At 48.8% G+C, this 15,500-nt stretch overlaps 1 protein-coding gene across 2 annotated transcripts in view; it reads left to right on the plus strand.

Moving 5' to 3' along the window:
- hdac7a (histone deacetylase 7a) overlaps window positions 1-15,500 on the plus strand; it is a 61,299-nt gene that overhangs the window by 40,473 nt on the left and 5,326 nt on the right. For both annotated transcript variants that reach the window (XM_030118762.1, XM_030118761.1), the window contains exons 4-21: window positions 25-115; window positions 1,870-1,990; window positions 2,440-2,540; window positions 2,619-2,741; window positions 2,852-2,961; window positions 3,878-3,979; window positions 4,104-4,266; window positions 5,395-5,588; window positions 5,665-5,868; window positions 6,842-7,061; window positions 7,687-7,820; window positions 8,014-8,134; window positions 8,308-8,357; window positions 9,109-9,216; window positions 10,428-10,483; window positions 10,870-10,957; window positions 11,060-11,179; window positions 11,258-11,355. In XM_030118762.1, the coding sequence (XP_029974622.1) occupies window positions 25-115; window positions 1,870-1,990; window positions 2,440-2,540; window positions 2,619-2,741; window positions 2,852-2,961; window positions 3,878-3,979; window positions 4,104-4,266; window positions 5,395-5,588; window positions 5,665-5,868; window positions 6,842-7,061; window positions 7,687-7,820; window positions 8,014-8,134; window positions 8,308-8,357; window positions 9,109-9,216; window positions 10,428-10,483; window positions 10,870-10,957; window positions 11,060-11,179; window positions 11,258-11,355 (2,204 nt within the window). The remainder of the gene's footprint in view (window positions 1-24; window positions 116-1,869; window positions 1,991-2,439; window positions 2,541-2,618; window positions 2,742-2,851; window positions 2,962-3,877; window positions 3,980-4,103; window positions 4,267-5,394; window positions 5,589-5,664; window positions 5,869-6,841; window positions 7,062-7,686; window positions 7,821-8,013; window positions 8,135-8,307; window positions 8,358-9,108; window positions 9,217-10,427; window positions 10,484-10,869; window positions 10,958-11,059; window positions 11,180-11,257; window positions 11,356-15,500) is intronic.

A 15,500-nucleotide genomic window follows, 5' to 3' on the forward strand; every position in this document is an offset into this window, starting at 1 on the left:
CTCCATCTTTGTTTCTTTGGGCAGTTTAACATGGAACAGAGGAGGCGAGAGCAGGAGCATCACGAGAAGCAGCAGGAGCTGCAACAGCTGAAGCACAAAGACAAGAGTCAACAGAGTGAGAGCGCACACACACACACACACACACACACACACACACACACACACACACACACACACAGACACACACACACGCACACACACGAAGTGAAGCTGACTGTAGCCTGAAAACAGAACCAAGTGTCTGTCTTTAAAACATCATGCATGCTTTTCGTCATTTCCACGTGAAAATGTAGATGTTAATGTAAATGTAAATGATGTAAATGTTTTTTTTTCCCTTGTTTTTAACGGCTGTTTCAGTTTCGTGAGACATTAATGAGAAATAAGAGTCAAAATGAGTGGAGATGATTCATGCGAGGCCGCTGTTTCCACCCTGATATGGTTTCTCAGCACGGCGGCCATGATGGTTAAATGATTCCAGCCGTGAAAAAATAAGGACAATTTCATAAAAACTGAATACCGAAGCACTGCAATGTAGTTTATTTGACAAGAATGAGGACAAACGTTGAGTTAAAGGTCAGACCTGGCCAAATGAAGCCAGTGATGTGAAAAATGTGAGTGTTTCAGAGAGAATGAAGCCAAAAATAACAGTAGATTTCAATTGACTCTTTATTTTCCCAGTGACGCCCTAAGGACACGTCAAGCAGAGATAAAGGACCAAATATGGTCCACGGGCCTTATTATGCTCTGCGCTGATCTAAAGTCACTGCTTGAACACACACACACACACACACAAACACACACACACAATCTTTGTTTAATTTCTCAAATCAATGAGAAAAGCGATTGTGAGAAATGAGAAACCGTTCTGAACTGACTCACCTGGTAAAATGAAGGTGAGATGAAGAAATGAAATGAAACCTTCACCAACACTGAACCCAAAGGTTGACCTCACTGTGACCTCAAATCTAAAACCACACACATAAAATCTTATATTCATGCAAAGCATTCTGGGCCACACAGCGAACACTGGAGCCGGGAAGCTACGGAGTTTTCCTCCTTTAAGCACCACAACATGTGTTGAAGAAGAACACACACACACACACACACACACACACACACACACACACACACACACACACACACACTCACACAAGTGGTGTTTAGATGCCGTTTGGGGATTTTACACGGACTTACATTCGTTTCCTGCAGACCTGCTCGACACTCAGCCTTAATTACTGCCTCCCGACTGAAAAGCCTTTAACTTTAATCCAAGCACAACGCCAGTTTACAGCGAGCGCGTCTTTACTGCAGAATATAGTGAAACTGCCACTCTGAGAGTGTGTCAACAGAGTTTGGTCCTCACAGCATTTGTAAATAAATACACACACACACACACACACGCACGCACAGGAAAACACACATCAAGCTTCCACTTCAGCAACTTGTTACTACAAGTTTCCGTTGACATTTAAAGTTGTCTTTTTTCTCTTTTCTTTTTTTTTTTTTTTCCCCCACCTGGCCTCATGTGAAACCATTTCCACGGTCTTAACAATAATTACAGCTCGCAGTCCTGCGCCGTGGCCGGAGAGGAAAGTCCCGACATGAACAGTCCGCCGTCAGATGTGTTTGCTTTGAAATGGGAGCTAAATATAACCTGACAAGTGCAGCTCGAGCAGCCGCGTTAAATATAGTCCTGCAGGTCCCGGCGCTTCAAGCCACTGGGTCAATATTGACTCCATCACTCCCGGCAGCTGCTGTCACCTCTGTGTGGCACACAGTGTTTGTGTGTGTGTGTGTGTTTTGATGCCGCTCCGCCTTGCGTGGAGTCCCGCCGTGGTTTTTCATTGGTTCCCGTCGCTCCGTGGACAGGCGCCGTGGCGAGCTCCCTCGTCAAGCGGAGGCTTCAGGAAGTCATCCTCAAGAAGCAGAAGCAGGCGGCGCTGGAGAGGACGAGCTCCAACACACTGAGCGCTCCTCCCGTGGCATACAGGTGAAGCCACACACACAAACACACACACACACACACACATGCAAGCCCCACACACGACAGCTACACACACAGTCCTCTGGAGAATCAATGCTGCAGTTTTACTATGAGGCACGAAACTCCCTGAACAGACGTCTGCAGGCCGTTCAGTCACCGAGCAACCTGACGAGTGTGTGTTTGGACTGTGGGTGGAAACCTGAGTATCCAGGGAAAAAAAAAAAAACACACACACACACACAGAAAGGCCCAGCCTGGATTTGAACCCGTGACCTTCACACGGTGAGGCCAGCGAGCCAACCGCTGCAGCAGTAGATAAGATGTAAACGAGCACAGTGATGTTTTAAATGTCATGTAAGCCTTCCTTCACGTCTGAACGCCGCCATGCTTCCTCCACTGCGGCTCTCCAGAGCGCCTCTGTAAAGTGTGTGTTCTGTTTGTGTGTGTTTTCTCAGGAAAGCGGGCCCGGACCCCGCCGCGTCCCCCCAGGCTCTGCTGTCGTCCCCGCCTCAGCCCCCGCCCGAGGGTCCGGACGGCACGCGGCTCCGCAGGGCAGGTAAGCGCCGGCCGCGAGGCGCCGGTCGGTCTCCGGGACGCGGCGCTGACCCGTCTCCCGTCGCCTCCCCTCCGTCAGCGTCCGAGCCCAACCTGAAGGTCAAGCACAAGCTGAAGAAGCACCTGAACACCCGCCGGAGCCCGCTCACCCGCAAGCAGAGCGCCCCGCCCGCCGTCAAGCACAGAGTGCCCGACACACTGGGTAACCAGCACGCACACACACACACAGTTTCTTTAGGCCGTCCGGGTGTGGCAGCTGCTTCCAGTCTCGCCACGCTTCCCTCCTGACGCTGATGGTCGCTCGTGTTTCAGACTCGTCTCCCAGCAGCAGCAGCACGCCCGTCTCCGGCTGCAGCTCGCCCAACGACAGCCTGCCCAACGAGAACGGACTGCTGCCCTCTGCTGGAGGCCTCTCCCACGAGGTGCACACACACACACACACACACACACACACACACACACACATACACACACACGTGTTGGGTTTCCCACTCTTTTGGGGACATTCCATTGACTCCCATTCATTTCTAGCCCCTAACCCTGACCCTTATACTAACCCACACCAAAACAAAGCGTAGCCCTAAAGAAATGTTTTTGCAGTTTTTCTTTTTTCAGTAACAACATGGTCAAGAAAATGCTGTTTCCCTTCATGGGGACCCAAGAAATGTCCCCACAAATGACATTGTGCCTGGTTTTCCTATGTTGTGGGGACATTTTGTCCCCACAACATAGGAAAACCCGCACACACACACATACACACACACACACACACACACACATGCTCTGGAGAGCAGTAAAATGACAGAGGAGGTCAAACAGCATAAAATCCTCCTTATTAATTAGAAAAGTTGATATTCATGTTAAAATCCTTCTGGGATTATTGAAGTTCTTTTCTATTGTATTCTATTCTAAAACGCAGATAAAAAATCAAATTAGCCGAAACTTAATGAGAGATTCTTCCTTTCTGCTGCTCTTCTGACAGCCTGCAGCATCTTTGAGCTGGAAACACACACACACACACACACACACACACACACACACACACACACACACACACACACACACACACAGATGAAGGTCTGGTTGTTTCCTGTCGGTGCGCTGTGCTGTTAATGACATGTTTAAAACAACGACACCGGAGCGGAGCGGCGGTCGGTCAGACGCTTCTACATCATTCATTTAATCACAGAACGGCCGGGCAGAGCGTCCCGCCACACCTGCGGCTCGCCGCCTCAGGTTTCATCAGAACGATCGCCAGCGGCGTCACTGGGAAGTGGAAATGCCTCGATCTTCACGGCGAGATCGAAGCGGCGGGAATGATCCGTCTTGTGTTGACAGGCGCAGAAGCTGCTGCTCAGAGACGGAACTTTAGCCAACTTCACCGTCCAGAGTCCGTCCACGCTGCCCACCATCACTCTGGGACTGCCAGCCAACTCCCGGGTAAACACACACACACACACACACACACACACACACACAGACACACACATGTGCTCCTCAGAGGGGCCATGCCCCTCACTTTGGGAACCGCTGACGTGCTGTGTGTGTGTGTGTGTGTGTGCAGGCCGAAGGAGAGCTGTCCTCCCTGAAGGTGGGCCGGGTGCCGGTGGTCACGGCGGGCGGCTCGCCGGTCTTCCTGGACCAGGCGGGGGCGGGGCAGATGAACCCTCACCTGCCCGTCATCATCCTGGAGGCCTCGGGGCTCGTTCACACGCCGCTGCTCTCCGGTGAGACGCCCGTCCCGCCGTCCCGGTCCTGCACAGAGAAAATCCATAGAAAGACCGAGGTGGGGGGGGAAACAGCGTATTGATCCTTCCTCTGACAAGGTTTGACCTATGACCCTCTGAAAGGGTCAGGATTCCAGGTTCAAGCGAACAAACTTTGTTTTTTTTTTTTTTTTGTTTTTTTTTGTACTTGAAAACATTTCAGAATCAGGCCTTTCTTTACTTTTACTAAAACTTCAACTAAAAAAGTTCTACTTTCACTCATTTTCAAGTTTTGCCTTTATTTATACAGCCAAAAAGAGACCAAATAAACAAACTGCAAGAACAGAAAATCCGCTCGATAAATGAATGACTTAATCAATAAATACTGAAAAATAAAAGTAGAAACATTCACTCATTTACTCATTAAACATTGACCATACAGTAAATAAATAAATCTTTATAAATGAGTAAGTAAACAACTGAATGTACAAATAAATGAGTTAATAACAAAGAATTAAGAATAAAAGAGTAAATGAATGTATGCAGGCATAAATAAATCAGTGCTTAATAGGTAAATGAATTAATAAATTAAGCAATCGATAAAGAAATGAGGAACAAAACATTAGACAGATATAAAGATAAAGTCAAAGTCAGAATAGTATTAGACTTGTTAAATATTTTTTAATAATTTTCAAAAATGACAAGGAAAAATATTTGAATACTTCTGAAATTCTCTGAAGATCTTTTTATTCATGAATATAAAGATTGTGATTGTCCTCAGAGAATCATCCGTCCCTCATCATGGAACTGTTTGAGGTTGAGTGAACCGTTAGAGCTCCCCCTAGTGGACATAGTCAGGAAAATCAGCGTTCTGCATTTGAAACATGGAAAATCAGTTTACAGCTGGAAAAACAGAGATTAGATTTAGATTAAAGATGTCCCACTTTCTACCAGAGGAGCAAAACACACGATTTATTCAGACTGTAGCAGATCATTGAATTAAAGCTGTGAATTTGACAGAAGGAGAAAAGCTTTAAATGAAGTGTGTTGGATCAATAGTCACACATTTGATGATTCCTCTCTTCAGACTGTTGTGTGTTGTGGTTGTTCCCTGCACGGTGTGATTCGATGCTTCTCGCCCCCCCTCAGTTCCAGGCCCCCTGCAGTTTGCCCCCCAGGTGGACCACCTGTCTCCCGGCGGCGCCCAACCCCACAAGCCGCTGAGCAGGACGCGCTCGGAGCCGCTGCCCCAGAGCCCCCGCGGCCTCCACACACACCTCCTGCAGCAGCAGCACAACACGCAGCTCCTGGAGCGGCTCAAGCAGCAGACGCCCCTGGGAAAGGTGGGAACTCGCCTCGGTGCCGCCTTTCTTCTCCCGTCTCAGAGATGCGTGACGTGACGCTCTCCGTGTCCTGCAGCTCATGTCCAAGTCCAGCGAGAAGCCCAGGCTGCACCAGATCCCGTCCGAGGACATGGACTCCGAGGACGGGGGCGGGACGTCCCCCACCGAGCCCGCCTATCACGGCAGGATGAGGGCGGAGTCTCTGAGGGAGGCGGAGCCGACGGCGTCCAAATCCCAGGAAGAGCAAATGAACCTGCAGCACGCGCTCATCCTGAACCAGGTCTGAGCGCAACCAGCCACTTTAAAGTCTGATGTTTTTACAGCTCATTCTGAAAACATCTGAGCCTGAAAACTCTTTTTAACAGCTTTACTTGAAATGTCTTCAATCTCCAACAAAAAGTCCAAAAACCTCCTCCAGTAGCTGATACAGGGTGCAGGTTTTTACGAGCTGTCCCTGACAGCGTGGCTTTGAGGCTCGTCTGACAGCAGCGAGGTGGATTTCGTCTTTCACTGACGTGTCGGTTCGGGTCTCAGTGCTGGGTTCGGTCCGCTACTCTTTAAGAAATGTGAATTTAAAAAAAAAAAAAATCTATTTTTTCTGAAGAAGTTTTACAATTTTATTTGGTGGGCCGGACCGATTTTGGCCCACCGGCCTTATGTTTGACACCTCTGGTTTTCGGTAAAGGAATGAAATGTATGAATACATATTATTAATAATTATTTAGGAATTTACACTCTTTCCATGAAATGATCTGCTTTGATACTTAGGATTCCTTGGTGTTTTGTGTGTTTGACCCTCTGATAATGAGGACGACGTTTTAACTGTCCTCACAGACGGGATGCATTTTCAGAGCAGAGAATATTTTTGGCCTAAAGATACCTGCAGGCTACATGGCCTTTGTTAACATAAAATCATTGTGAAGTCTGATATTAGGTCGTTTTCCTGAGACGAAGCCCGTCTGCAGGAGGAGAGTCCTTCAGCCACACAGCTGCAGTGTGCCGGCCTGTCCAGTAGATGGCAGTGCAGCTCTGTGGTCTCTGTAGGGGGGGACATGTGGTCATTTAGAGTCTTTTAGGGAATCTGATCAAATAAACCAAAAGGTCAGAGGTCACATCATGTTGGGATGTATGACAAGAAGGAAAACAGAGAAATGACGCCTCGTTCACAGATGTGGGAAGAAACGTGAGTTGGAAGGACGAGTATTTTATCTGACAATCAGAATAAATCCTGACTTCTCTGGTCTTCTCCATAGTCGTTGCTATGGGAACAGCAGAAGCAGCTGCAGCAGCTGCATCGGCAGATGGAGACGCTCGCCGTGCCCATGCTGCGCGGCGGCGGCGGCGGCGGCCTGGGCGTGCATCGCCCCCTGTCCCGGACCCAGTCCTCGCCGGCCTCCACCTCCCTCACCCTGCCCGAGAAGCCGCTGAGCCTGACGGCACAGGACGCCGGCAGCAAGCCGCGCTTCACCACGGGTGAGTCGGAACAAAACCCTCAACCACATTAAATAACCAGGAACGGTGGAAACGCAGGGTTCAAACCCTCAGAGGAGACGGCGGCGCCGAGAAAAGAAGTGCTTCAGGCTTGTCGTGTGACATTTGCCGTTACTGTCGTGTCTTTGCCTTCCTCTAATGGCTCCCAACGAGCTCTTTGCTCTTTTCGGGAAATCGTTCCAGCACACGGAACGCCGCTTGGATTTATTTTATGAGGACTGAAAACACGAATGATGTGGATTTATCAGCGAGCGTTCAGCAGATTACAGATTCGGTTCAGATTACTTAAATCTCTGCAGACTGTGAGGTCAAGACGTTTTCTCTCTGCGCCTTGTGAGAAATAAAGTCTTGAACTTTAACTAGTCCGATGCAACGTCTTGTCTTTTTATCAAAATCACAGCAAAACAGTTCCTCATCCTTCATCCATTCATTCAACAAGGAATCACACTTTAGCCTCAGAGCAGGGAATGTTTTACAGTTTTACTGCACGTTAATTTAAATATTTAAAGCCTTTTTTGTTTCTTTTTTATGATTCCGGCTAATAAGTTAAAAGTACAACATCTCAAAATGACACAGTATTTCTAACGTGTGTGTGTGTGTGTGTCAGGTCTGGTGTATGACTCTCAGATGCTGAAGCACCAGTGTGCGTGTGGAGATAACAGCAGCCACCCAGAGCATGCTGGGAGAATCCAGAGCATCTGGTCCCGGCTGCAGGAGCGAGGACTGAGGGCGCAGTGTGAGGTACGGCCAGAATCGCATTTCGCTGACAACTGCTTCACGTTTTTCAAACAAAGAGCAAGAATGAAAAAAAACTGGTTCCAAGTCGCCGGCAGCAGATTCCCACACGAGGACGGGCTGGATGCCAGGGCCGTAGTGGAGGATGTGGAGCCGACGGAGGTTAGCGGGATGTTTCTAAACGTTGTTTTCTCTGCAGAGCATCCGCGGCCGCAAAGCCACTCTGGAGGAGCTGCAGTCCGTCCACACCGAGCGCCACGTGCTGCTGTACGGCACCAACCCCTTCAACAGACTCAAACTGGACAACCGCAAACTGGCCGGTGTGTGAGGCACCGCGCACCGTTTCACCCGGTCATCCTGCAGCGACTCCTCATGTCTGAATGTTGAAGTTGAAAACCAGCAGACGTCGTTGCATGCTGCATTTACGTGTTTATGTTGGTTGTTTGATGAAAGATGAACACATGAGTAACGGCTGTGTGATGCTCCTCCTCAGGAATCCTCTCTCAGAGGATGTTTGTGATGCTGCCGTGCGGCGGCGTGGGGGTGAGTAGTGAAAACACACACACACACACACACACACACACACACACACACACCGCACAATCACAGAGTGAGACGACCCCGTCTCAAAGAGCAGCGGCGAGGACGAGCAGGGCGGGAATAAAGACGGGATGTTAGAGAGGGAAGAGCGAGCCGCGGCGGGCTGGCGGTCCGCGGCAGACCGTGACAAGTCCGACTAACGAGAACCGCATGTCCGGCGCCGGGGATGGAAGACGCGTCCGAGCCAGATGGGCCGTGCGCGAACAAAAAAGTCAGACATGCTGGAGCTCTGTGAAGCTTCTGTCACTGAAACGCCGCTGATTCATCTTTCATCCTGGGTGGACTCGGTCAGGACCGTCAGCTGCAGCCTGGTTTGCAGTTTGCCTCAGCTGCTTGGTGCCTGCGTCTTCTTATCGGCACTAATTCTTATTCTTTGTTTGAAAAAAGGAATAAAACCTGACTGCAGACGAGGGAAGAAGCCAAACAGGCTGATAAGAAACCCTCCCACTGACAGTCATTACAGTGATAGAAATACTTAAGAAGGGATAACGATCAGCAAGCAGAGAAAACTAAGAAAGGAGTCATAAAATAGCTCGGTTGGATCCGATTCGGACAGCAGGTCATTCATTTAGCCTCAGAAGTTTAGAAAACGCTTGAACATACGACAGAGTGGAAACTGAACGTCTTTCGTCACAAACACAGAAGTGCTCTCAGGAGTGTTTAATCCATGAATATGTCCTCGTTTGATCGGCAGGTGGATAACGACACCATCTGGAACGAGTCGCACACGTCCACGGCGTCCCGCATGGCGGCCGGCAGCGTGGTGGAGCTGGCCTTCAGAGTGGCCAAACGAGAGCTGAAGGTGAGGAGAGGAGAGGCTCTGCAGGATAGGCCTTCTCACCTAATTCGCCCCAGAACTCATTCCTCCGACCGGCAGTGTTTTTTCCTCTGCCGGCGGAAACATGAAGTTAGAAATGCAGCGGAGAAAGCGTGCGTCACCCTCCCTGCACCGAGCCCTGGAGCCACTTCAAAGAGAAGAATGTTTCTGTCACAACACGGCGCTAAACGTCCTCCTCCTCCTCCTTGTTGTCGTTAAGACTCTGGGACACACATGACATTTTCTGCAAACACTTTAAAACTGCCAGACATGAGCCTGATTGGTCGGAGTGAGAATGTGGAGCCGGGAAGTGACGCCGGGGCGGATCGGGCTCGGTCTGCAGAGCCTGTTCTGCTCCTGCAGCCGCTGGACTTCTGGGTGAAACTCCTCACATCGATGCTCGCCGTCACGCCGAGCTGCTGCTGACTCCATGAAGGGGACAAAACATGATGAAAGCTGAAGTCTTTCCTCAGCTGCTGGTGTTGTGCGAACTAGTTTTCACCTCGTCTCGACGTTTTGGCAGAACAGAATCTGCAGTCTGTCCTCAGTAATAGTAAAGAATCTTTAAACTGCTGTTCGTCTCTGCTCCGCCTGCTGCTGCTGGTCCTGACACGCGTCATTCAGGACCGGCTGGGTTTTACCAGGAGCGCCATGACTGTGAACGTAACTACGAGGATTGTGTACTGGTATCGAAGCAGCTCTTTTATCTGTAGTGTAGTTCTAATAAGAGTGTAATAACAATTTTCCACTTATCTAATAAGTCGTTACACGATTGAAGGAGCATTAAAAAACAAAAATGCTTTAAAAATGTAAGAATTACAGCCAATGATTCATAAATATGATTTAATTTTTTCAAAATAAAACTATTTTTCTGGGTATTATTACAGTTTGCTCATCTGTTTATTGTAAGTTTAATTAGGCTGTAATTCAAGTTACAAGGTATAAATGTATTTAGATGTGTTGACTGTTATTTACAGAGCAGAAAAAGTGAATTCACAGTCAGAAAGCTGCATTTTTGTTTCATGTCAACAAACACCTCGATAATTAATTCTCATTTTGGTTGTTGGTTTTCGTGGGTGCTGTGATTTTTCTTTTTTTCTTCCGAATATGAAAGAAATGTGAAAATGTTTGGAAGTATTAACAACATCTCTGTGAGTCAAGAATTAAAAAAATAACTGCTTCCTCTTTTCATACAGAACGGCTTCGCTGTGGTCAGACCACCTGGACACCATGCAGACCCCTCCAATCCCATGTAAGGGTGTGTGTGTGTGTGTGTGTGTGTGTGTGTGTGTGTGTGTGTGTGTGTGTGTGTGTGTGTGTGTTTGCACAGCTTATCTCCTCTTTTCGGTGTGCACAGTCCCTTTCATGTGCTGAGTTGTTCACATTTTTGACAGGCGTCGCTGTATGAACATCACTGAGCCAGTAAAGGAAACTGTTACTGATCAATCAGCCAAATATAAATGGAGGCAGAATAATTCCTCGTTGCAGTAATGTCCACCGCCAGTCGTCTTTCTTTAATACCTTTAGACTTCTTGATTTGCGGTGTCTGTGTATGAAGAAGCACTGGTCACTCGCCCTGAGTTGTTTTTACTTTTCTTTTCCTTCCCCTGCTGTAATCTGTCTTTGTGTTTCGCTCAGGGGTTTCTGTTACTTCAACTCTGTGGCCATCGCCGCCAAGCAGCTCCAGCACAAGCTCAGCGTCAGCAAGATCCTCATCGTTGACTGGGTGAGACTTCCTCTTCCTCTCCTTTCCCCTCGACCCGTGGAGCCGGCGGCTCCGCTGCTGCTCGCGCTGAGTCAGCATGTTGACCTTCCCTCTCTCGTCCAGGACGTTCACCACGGCAACGGCACCCAGCAGGTGTTCTACAGCGACCCCAGCGTTCTCTACATCTCACTTCACCGTTACGACGATGGGAACTTCTTCCCCGGCAGCGGCTCGCCGGCTGAGGTGGGTCCGACTCCGGAGACTCTCTGAGTCTTGGCCGGGCTGGATGATCTGAGGAAAGTAACACACCTCTGGGTTCAGGTGGGCTCTGAGGCCGGCGAGGGCTTCAACGTCAACGTGGCGTGGACGGGAGGCCTGGACCCCCCCATGGGAGACGCCGAGTACCTCGCTGCGTTCAGGTAGGAGTCCAGGGCGGCGTGACGCCACCGGCAGCTTGAGCACTGTCACGTTTCCCCTCCACCACAGAGATCAAGTCAAAATACAGAGCAGCTTGGCGTTTACACTGCAGTGTTTGGAAAACCGTTATGAAACGTCACAAACGCTGAAGACGATGCTGTTTTAGGTCTTTTTATCTGATTTTAATGCAGGAAATTAGATTTTTTAACTCATGATGTTTGATTTTTTATATTTTTCATGGCAACATGAGCAGAAAACATTCAAAGGAAATAAAATAATCATTTCCTGTGTTTTGACAACCCAGTAGGAAGTAGTCCAGAACAAATGAAAGAGAATAATTATTCAAAGTTGTGAAATGGAGCTGAAAACGCTTAGTTTATTCCCCCGCCACAGGTTTTTGCCACCACCTGCGTCCCGACGTTTCATATTGATCAGAATCAGGAGATTCGGCCTGATCACAGGATTTTCTCTCATTTCCTTTCCACCGAGCCACAACAAACACACTCAGGCTGATCAGAGGCCGGCCCCGCATCGCCTCTGACGTACTTTCTTGCGTAATTAATAATCCTTGTCATTTGGAGCGCATGTGTCTGGCGCGCTCTGCTTCCCATAACTTCAGAGGCTTTACAGTAAACGCTCCCCGGCTCGTGTGTTTGGCAGATTGCGGACCGTTACTTCCTGCCGGTGGGCTGGATAATTGTCATTGGTGGGTGTTTAGCACCAATAAAGTTTCAGTCGTGTGGGCTTCGGTCGTCTGGCGCATCCAGAAACCGTGGCAACCGCACGGTTACGGGAAAAAAAGGGGGGCACGGCGGCGAGGGCGCAGACAGAACGGCGAAGGAGGGGTGTATGTGCGCACGAGAATGCACGTGTTTACGTGCACAGTGCAAGCGCGATGGTGTAGATATGTTCACACACACTGCTGTGTGAGTCCAAGCACACACCCTGACCCCTGACCTCTGACCTCCTGCTGGAGCAAAGCAAGGAAAGACAAATTTTGTCCCCGCTGCTCCGTGTTTCTGAGGTAGAACAGATCGAACCTTCATGGAAGCGACATGTCCAGTTTTACCGGCACTTCAGATTCACAGGAAATGAGGAAATCTGCAGAAATGTGCAGCGTTCCTACGGCTCGAATGAGAAAAGCTCACAGATGGTTGCGTGCCGTATCTGCTGTGAGCAGTTTGGATCGCTTTAAGACCATTTATCGTCCGGTTCTGATCGTTCAAGATCCAGTAGCTTCAGAATGCCGCTGGCTTCAGCGTTTTGTTTTCATGGCGAGAGAGAGAGAGAGAGAGAGAGAGAGAGACCTCCAGAGTGTTGGACGCTGCCCACTCTTCTGTGCTTCTGCCCATTTCCAGCCTCCGCAGCTTGATTGATACGAGAACAAACATCCACCGAATGCGGTTTGTTTCGGGACACGTTGGAGCTGAATCCCCCTCCTCAGTCATCGGACCCGGAGGAGGCGGCTAACGGCTCCGTTAATGCAAAGTGTCCTCTGGACTGGCCTCATGTTCGGATCTGGACTCAATAGAAGCTGTGAGCGGTGTTGTATTTGTTTGAGCGAGCCCGGAGCTCCAGATGGTGACAGTTTACCACATCAAAACCCTGCACATCATTGTCTGCTCAGTTTTTCAGAATAACTACTAATGTTAGCCGAGTCTAAATCCACAAATTACAGCTGAAAGCTATTGAAAAACACATTTCTCCCACCGAAGTAACTCAGGAAAAACAAAGAACATGTGTGCAATGCGCACGGAAAGAACTAGAAACGCTCGCTGGTATTGAGCCGATGATGTTGAAGGATTTGAACAGAAGACAAAAAGTTGTGTTAACATGGGTTTCATCCCACGAGGGGCCAGATCACAGGACCTGGTTCAAGAGTGCAAAACCGGCCAGCGCATTGCCTTAGGAGGAGCCACAGGGTCAGAGTAGCTGGCATGAATTACAGCTGAAACTAAAGACATTGATGACAAGATGAAAGGGTATTTTGAAGGATAGAGTGTTTACCCACTATTCTAACAGAGACAAATTCTAATGTCTCATAAAGCAATCAGACTACTGTTCCTCTGGTTCTTTAAGAGCCGGGCTTAACCTCTGAACCTGGAGAGCTGCAGCAGGGCCTCGAGGTGACGTTACAGTCCAGCTCAAGACCAGAGGACACACACCCATTCCCGCTGGGACGGCACAGTGGTGCAGACACACACATGAGAAATACAAAAACACAGGCTGCTCCACACTCCACAGTCATGTTATGCAGATTCTAAACAACAGAGGCTTCAGTATGACAGAAAAGTGTGATTTTGCATGATTTCTTAACAACAATTATAGAGAGCAGTGATCTGAAAGAACGAATCTGCATCTCTGGTAAGTCGCATTACTGCGGGATGCATGTTCATCTAATATTCAGCACGAATTCTAGCAGGAGACAAACTGAATAGAAAACAAAGTAATGTGAACACAGGTGCATACATTTACTGGATTGAAGCTGGTACTATTGTCTTTTTACTAGAGGAATGTGTGATGGACTGTCGACAGCTGTTATGTAACATAAACTAAGTTCAATTAAATTTTATTTATACAGCACCAAATGTGACGCAAAAAAGAAGCTCTCTGCTGTCCCGGTTGAGTTTAGAGGAGAGAATAGACGGACCCTGCAGATGAGCTTCCCATCTGCCCTTCAATAAGGAACATTAATGAACACAGAACTCCAGAACCCAGAACCATGAAGAGAAAGGGTTCAGAATGAGTGGATGCTCCTGTTGCTTTCACAGAGGAGGTTTAGTGATATTTAAAGCTGTTTTTTAAGCAGGCTTCCTGTGGGAGTTCTAATTATTGCTATGAATCGTGTGCCAGTGCACATAATCTCTTTTTTCAGCCTTAATGGGAAGCCCCTTCACTATTACAACTGAAAAAAATACAACTTTTTTTCTTCTTTTCTTTCTTTCGTTAAATCAAAACATCTCACCCTCCCACCATTCTTACCCCCCGCCCCCCCCATTTCAGTAATTAATAAAGTTCTCAGCATCCAGCCTGTGGAAAAAAACAAAGCCTTAAAGCCGTTTTATGGTTCCAGTTTGTGAGCCTGAGCTTTTTCACCTTATCCTTCACTCGAAATCTCCCCCCTGACACACACACACACTTTTTTCCATCAGCGCTACCAGCCCTGCGCGCACACACACACACACATTCTCACCCTCTTCCTGTCCTCCCCTGATTGATCTTTAATAAGCATCCCCTCCCCTCCCCCGCCCTCTCTGCAGCCCCTCCATCTTTCCATTAGTTTGTCTGTAGTTTCCCTCTCGGAGGGCTTTAATGGCTCTACAGGGGAGGTGGGAGTTGGGTTTTTTGCGGTTTTGTGTGTGTGTGTGTGTGTGTGTGTGTGTGTGTGTGGTGGAATGCGTGCATGCTCTTGATTCATTTTCGCGTCACCATGTGAGATTCGGGCCCTCGCCGGTGCAGAACGGACGCCGTGGCGAAGGAAAGTGTGATTTCTGCGTTTTGTCTGTCCGGTTCGTCGTCTTCCCTCCGTGAGATCATGCTGTCCGTCTGCATGCTGTCATGACAGCAGTGCGCCTCTTGGACATGTGAACGTGTGCTTTAAGATGTGTGCGTGTTTGTGTGAGTATGTGTGCATGGAGGGGAGGGGAGGGAGGGGAGGGAGGGGAGGTCCCCCCCGGCAGAATAATGAAGGTAAATGGATCCCAGATGGCCTTCTTTTCCTCTTTTCTCTGTGTTGTCAATGACGTGAGGAGAGTGACAAGCCTGTAATGGGAACCAGACTCGCACGCCGCGGCTTTGAACTTCGCCGCCGCGCCGAGCCTCTCTCCCCGTCCGGACAGCGCACGCCCCCTCCTCAACAACATTGGCATTTCGCTTCGGGACGTTTCTCGTCTCAGTTCTCCCGGACAGAGACACAATCGCTCATTGTCGGCACTGCTCGAGCCAGACTCTGGTTCCACTCGCAGGGTTAATGATTTCTTTTGGACCGGATCATAAATATTTGCATTGTCCCGGTGAGGTGCCCGGTTGGGAAAGACCCAGTGTTTGGGGGCTTCCTGTGTGAATAAATCCAGGCTCAGGCCAGTCTGTCAGTGCCTCACTAACATGTGAATCGACTGAAATGTGGGCTACAGCTGGTTGGACGAGT

The sequence above is a fragment of the Salarias fasciatus genome, chromosome 20, assembly GCF_902148845.1.
Source record: "Salarias fasciatus chromosome 20, fSalaFa1.1, whole genome shotgun sequence".
NCBI classification, from domain to species: Eukaryota; Metazoa; Chordata; class Actinopteri; order Blenniiformes; family Blenniidae; genus Salarias; species Salarias fasciatus.